At 38.1% G+C, this 6000-nt stretch overlaps 1 protein-coding gene across 1 annotated transcript in view; it reads left to right on the top strand.

Annotated features, from left to right (window-relative positions):
- Positions 1-218: 218 nt before the first annotated feature.
- Positions 219-6000, top strand: part of CDH13 (cadherin 13) — a gene marked incomplete at its 5' end in the record, with an annotated part of 202264 nt that continues 196482 nt past the window's right edge. Inside the window, one exon of the mRNA XM_009084771.1 lies at positions 219-363. Within this exon, the coding sequence (XP_009083019.1) occupies positions 219-363 (145 nt within the window). The remainder of the gene's footprint in view (positions 364-6000) is intronic.

The following is a 6000-nucleotide window of genomic DNA, read 5'->3' as shown; positions in this document are numbered from 1 at the left end:
TTTAAGCTGCCAAGAGGTATCTTGATGTGAATGTACATCATCTTTCCATTTTGCTTAGGTCAGAAATCTGCTCTGAGCCTAGTCCAGAAGAACTGGCTACAAATGGTGTCCTTGGCAGTGTTTGACTACAGCAGCATTCATCTGAGCATTTTTTTCTTACTCTCTGCTCACTCTGATGGTCAACTAATGAATTTGCTCCTCTCCTTTTGTTCATACAGCTTGAAGTTGAGGTCACAGATACGAGTGGGAAAACCCTTGATGGCCCAGTCCGCCTGGATATTTCTGTTATTGATCAAAATGACAACAGGCCAATGTTCAAAGAAGGACCCTATATTGGTCATGTCATGGAGGGATCTGCCACAGGTAAGTCCATGCCTATCATATCTCTTTAAATGAGGCCTGAACAAATTCTGGTTTGGTTAATGCATTATTATCATACTGTACAACACTTTTTACTCATTTTGTGGCTCACTGAATCCTTTCCCCACGTCAAGAAGTGGGAGCAGCACACCTTTAGGACAGCAGGTAATGGTTTTTGAAAAACAGTCAAGTCTCTGCAGTAAAGAAGAAAAGGTAAAATATCATTGGCAATGAAATCTTTGCTTTAGGTTTACACTTTTTTATTCATATCTGGAATCAACAAAGACCCTTAGGATATTATTAAGTTTCAGACCAAATAACACATATGATTTCTGTTCAGAGTGGGAATTCTCCCTTTGTTTTCTGTAAGGTTAGCTGCTGGAAGGGGCATTTCTATTTGTTTATACAGCATGAGTCTAGTAAATAGTAGAAATAAATAGAAAGCCCATTATGAATAAACTAATATTGTAGGGCAGATAGAAATACTGAGCTGTGTTGACAAACAGATGTTGTAGATGCAGATACAACAACTAAAACAAGATAAAAATACACTTTGAGAATTGAATCGAGTGATGAAACTGTGAGAAATATTTTGAAATGAAAGCTGGAATCAAGTATATTACATTGGTATGAATATTTAATATTCATTGAAGCTTAGTGTGGTGACATGTGCTTTGTTTACTCTGAACAAGTACCTTTCACTTCCTTGCATTATATATTGATAGGACTAGAAGTTATTCTTTGTCCTTCTTTTATTATTTATGCAGTTTTTAGAAATCATGTAACCTTTCTGGTGAATTTTGCATTTCCACATAGAGTTGCCCATGGTTGAACAGCTGTAGGTATGAAATGCACTGTGAGCTGCTCTTTCATCAGATTAAAAATGTTAGGGTAAATGTTTATTTACCTTAAATGAGACAATCTTGTGATGAACCTATTAGTGATCTTTTAATTCAAACAAGAAATGTGTTTCATATTTGAGAGTACTAATTTTTGTTATAGTCTCTAGTACATTCCTAATTTATTTCAGTGATTGATTGCTCATTCAGAATTCAAAAGAAACTTCCTAAGACTCTCCCACTTCCCATTCTCCCTGTGTTTTGTAATCAACTAAGAAGAGTTGTCAGAGATTCCTTTGCACAATCAGTCAATAGCTGTACAGAGTGTGACTATCTAATCAGATCCAGGGACCAACTTTATTACATTTTCAGCTAAACTACAACATCTTCTTGTCATGCCCATTTAAACACACATTCCTAGACCACTGAGCAGTTTAGTAGATTCAGAGCCCCTAAATCCAGTATTTCAGTAAAAGAAACTGGTGCCAAACAGCTCAAACTCTGCAGTGTTTAAGCTTTAATCCTGCTGGTGGAATATGAGCTCTGGGTGTGAGCTGGGAGTTCCTGCCAGTCTTTCAGTAGCTTTGTCTCTCTCCATCAAAGCAGAAATTTACCTCCTATGTACCACATGTAACCACACAATATTTAGTCTAATGCTAAGCCTTGACTGCTAATTCCAGGGACATAATAATAATGTGGGACAGTATTTAACTGTTGCCTACTATATGTTCTTTCTTTACTCAAACTCTAATCAAGATTCTTATCTCTGGCATGGATTTATTTTTCTTTAACTTGCAGTTCTCTATTTTTGTTCACTTATAAACTATCTTTGATTGTCCTTTTTTTCCATTCCTCATATTGAAGTTTATGCTTCTGAGCCAGCAGATGTGTTTCTCAGTCAAAATTCCACTGGATTCTCTAATTGCTTTCATCTATTTTCTCTGCTGCCCTTTGGTCTTTACCCAAATAAATCCATGCAGCATTTAGTATTTTGTTGGTCTTTCCTGCTTGAAACTGTTGAAGTTTGAATAATTTTTCTCAACTTTCTTTTCCTTCTCCTCTCCCCCTTTCCTCAAGGTATTCATCACACTAAACTTCATAACCTCATTTTCCTGGTGTCAAGGACACCAATACCTGCAGAATTATTTTGTGCTCAAGTGAACATGTAGAATCAGCATTGGCTGGAATTGACATAGCTCCCTATGCAGGTGGCATCCAGTTTCCTATGCAAGTGGCATCCAGTTAGCCAAGATTTCATGTTGTTTACATCTGTTTTCCATAGTTCTCCAAATTTTATGGCATATATCTGCAAATTATTCATCAGGTTCTGCTGTCTTGCTGCTCCCAATCAATAGTTGCATTGCATAGCTTGATAGACATCTTGCTGTGCCTGTGTTTGCATGGAAGAGTCCTGATTCCTTCCTTTTGGATTACAATTGTGCTGTTGTATTTCTTCTTTGAAGCTGCAAAAGAAAGGCTTTGCATTGCATATTGTGTGCAGAACTGTGTTTCCTATCACAGCCAACTTCATCTTCATTCGAGCTCTGAATCAAACCCATTCACTGAAATTGTTTTTGCTAAAAATACAAAATGCTCAGTTAGGTATCTCGGATTTGTCTTGATGGTCACTGGATCAAAGTGTAAATTTCCATGGATTCCAATGATTCAGTGATGGGAGATGCACAATTATATACAGAAGGATGGAGATATACTGGACTGTGAAACTTGCCTGAAGGATTCTAAGGCCTTTTTAAGACATTCAGATGATATTATTATGATATTATTAACTTGCCTTAAATTATTCATTATAGGGATCCCGTGTGTTTCAGCTTTTTATTATTTTGCAAAGTGACTTTTTTTCTTTAATGATTTGATGGTTTAATTCCTTAATTTTGGAACAACACAGAAATCACAATGAAATCATAGAATCATAGAATTTTAGGGGTTGGAATGGACCTTACAGATCATCCAGTCCCAACCCCCTGCCCTGGCCAGGGACACCTCCCACCAGAGCAGGTTGCTCAAGGCTTTAGCCAACCTGGCTTTGAACACTGCCAGGCTTGGAGCAGCCACAGCCTCCCTGGGCAACCTGTGCCAGTGTCTCACCACCCTCACAGGAAAAAACTTTTTTTCACAGCCAACCTAGACTTTCCTTCCTTCAGTCTGAACCCATTACCCCTTGTCCTATCACTGCAGTTCCTAACACAGAGTCCCTCTCCAGCTCCCTTGTAGGCCCTTCAGATATTGAAAAGTTGCTCTGAGGTCTCCACACAGTCTTCCCTTCTCCAGGCTGAACAGCCCCAACTTCCCCACCTGTTCTCATAGGGGAGATGCTCCAGTCCTCTTAGAAACTTTGTGGTCTCCTCTAATGTTGTGTCAAATCCTTTTCAAGGACCCTCCTTTCTCTGCCATTGGAGATAGGTATAAGCAGAAGAAAACTAAAGAAAACATGGAAACAGTGTGTAATTTTTGTATTTATTTTATCTGTCTATGAATAATGGAAGAATCTTTCGCACACAGTCCCAGTGAGGATGGAGTTTGGTGGTGCTTTAATACATTTTCTGTTTTACTAAGGCCATTCACAATTTTTTCTGTTTGATTTTTGAACTCACAGCAAACACCACTGGTTATTTGGACACCTACAATTTATGTGTCATCACTTTCCTAGAGAGGCAAATACTTGAGCATAAGTGCTGAGAATATAAACTTGTATCTGCATTACATGAATAACTATTCATCTGAATTTCATGCTAGGGCTTGACATCTTATAATTAATGACAAAAATGTGTGAATACTAGGTAATACAGATACATATTTCTTTCTTGATATATTTTTCCTGGAGAAATTTAATAATATAGTTAGTTACAGTTAATTAGCTCTTTTCTGGGAAAATTGGCATAGTCCTGAAAATAATCTGGAGTTAAATAATAACAAAAGTACAACTGAAATGTGTGCTTAAACTGACCATAGATGTGCTCAGATTTCTGTTAGGTCTTTTCCTGGACAAACCGCAAACTAGGAGGCCATTTATTTAAAATAAATGTAAATATAAATACATAGAAAGACTTGTGGAAATAGTTTGCATTTTTTAGAATCATAGAATTTAAGAGTTGGAATGGGCCTTACAGATAATCTAGTCCCAACCCTCTGCCATGGGCATGGACACCTCCCACCAGAACAGGTTGCTCAAGGTCTCATCCAGCCTGGCCTTGAACACTGCCAGGGCTGGGGCAGCCACCACATCACTGGGCAACCTGTTTTATTTATTTATAACATCTTCAATTTCTCTATGAGACTGCAGTTAGTATATATATACCAGGGAAATAATAGCTGAGCCTGATTCAATGACACCTATGACAATCTTTCAACTGACTAACAGGTTTTGTATTAACTGTACTGCTGATTTCTGTTGGGTTTATTTTCTAAGTTATGGCCAAGTTTATTTCCTACAGATCTCTGGTCTATCCAGCTGCCAACTCAAGGGTTTAGGATCTGTGTCCTGCTGCAGCCTCACCTCTGCACATTAATGAGGATGACTGTGATCTTATGGATTCCATAGGCAGGGAGAAACATTTGGATATCTCCCTGTTTAAAGGTTGGAAAGTGAGGATGGTTAAGTGAACTTGGCAGCCATCTCAGTCCACTTGCTGCAGGCATTTAACAGAAATTATTTTAAACACATTTGACATTATGTGACTTCCAACAATATGCTGCAAGCCCGGTGGGGTAAAATCTCAACTGCAATGGTTAGGAAAATTGTTGGAGAATTGCATTTTAAAAAAAGTAACTTGCTTTCTGTGCTGCATAATAGCCTGGATACATCATGTTCCAGCCACGGAGCCAGGACTGACAGATGTCTATAAATAATTGCTAGAAATAAAGGGACATTTGAAGGCATTCAGAGAGGAAGCAGAAGGAATTAAGAAGAATAGCCTAGAGGCTTCTTCAGTATCATAAAATAATAATTTGCAAAGAAGGATGAAGCATGAGGAAGGGTCTGAAGCACTGAGTGTTGTTGGGAGCTCTGCATTGTGAAATACTGCAGGGCTGTGCTTCAGGTAGATGAAAACTGGTGTAAATGTGGGATCTTTTTATCAACAACAACCTGCCAGGATGGGTTGAACCTAGGAACAACACGTTTAGTACACAAATTAATACAAATGAGGTTGCATATGATAGATGGAATCAAAATATACCAGGGCAGGTAAACAGCAGGCAGGCTGGCCTGGCAAGGGGGCAAGGATAAATAAGTCATCTTTGCCTGATACACACCTGGTATCAGCTTGGATACATTTCAAATATTATGGTAGTATTTTCCAGACTGTGGTTTTTTTTGTTCCTTTTAATCTTTGCTGTTTATGGTAGAAGAAGGTTACCAGAGCTGTGAAACAAACCAAAGTGCATTGAATTTAATGAAGCCTCCAGGTCTACTTCTTCCTTTTGACCTTTAAATCCAGTAGCATAAAGGAAAATCAAAGGGTTATTTTAAAAGTTATCCTTTGACCAGGAGATTTAAAATAAAATTTAAAAAAGAATCACAGAGAGCCATTGGAAGAGCAAAGTAAAGGATATAGGTTTTTTTATCTAGGTGAAAGCATCTGAAATTTCCCAGTGGCTTCTGCTCCTGCCTGTATCAGCGTTAGGATGATACTTGAGTCTTTTTGTCACAGCAGCTACTGCATTCTGCATATACATACATTTCTTGGTGTTTTATTGAGGGAGTTTTGCAGATATTTTAAAATAAGAATAAACTTCCTGGAAGATTAAACTGGAGGGGGAGTTCAGCATGACAAATCCTAAA

Source organism: Acanthisitta chloris, unplaced genomic scaffold (assembly GCF_000695815.1).
Source record: "Acanthisitta chloris isolate BGI_N310 unplaced genomic scaffold, ASM69581v1 scaffold4841, whole genome shotgun sequence".
NCBI lineage: Eukaryota > Metazoa > Chordata > Aves > Passeriformes > Acanthisittidae > Acanthisitta > Acanthisitta chloris.
This window is presented reverse-complemented; position numbering and strand designations above follow the sequence as displayed.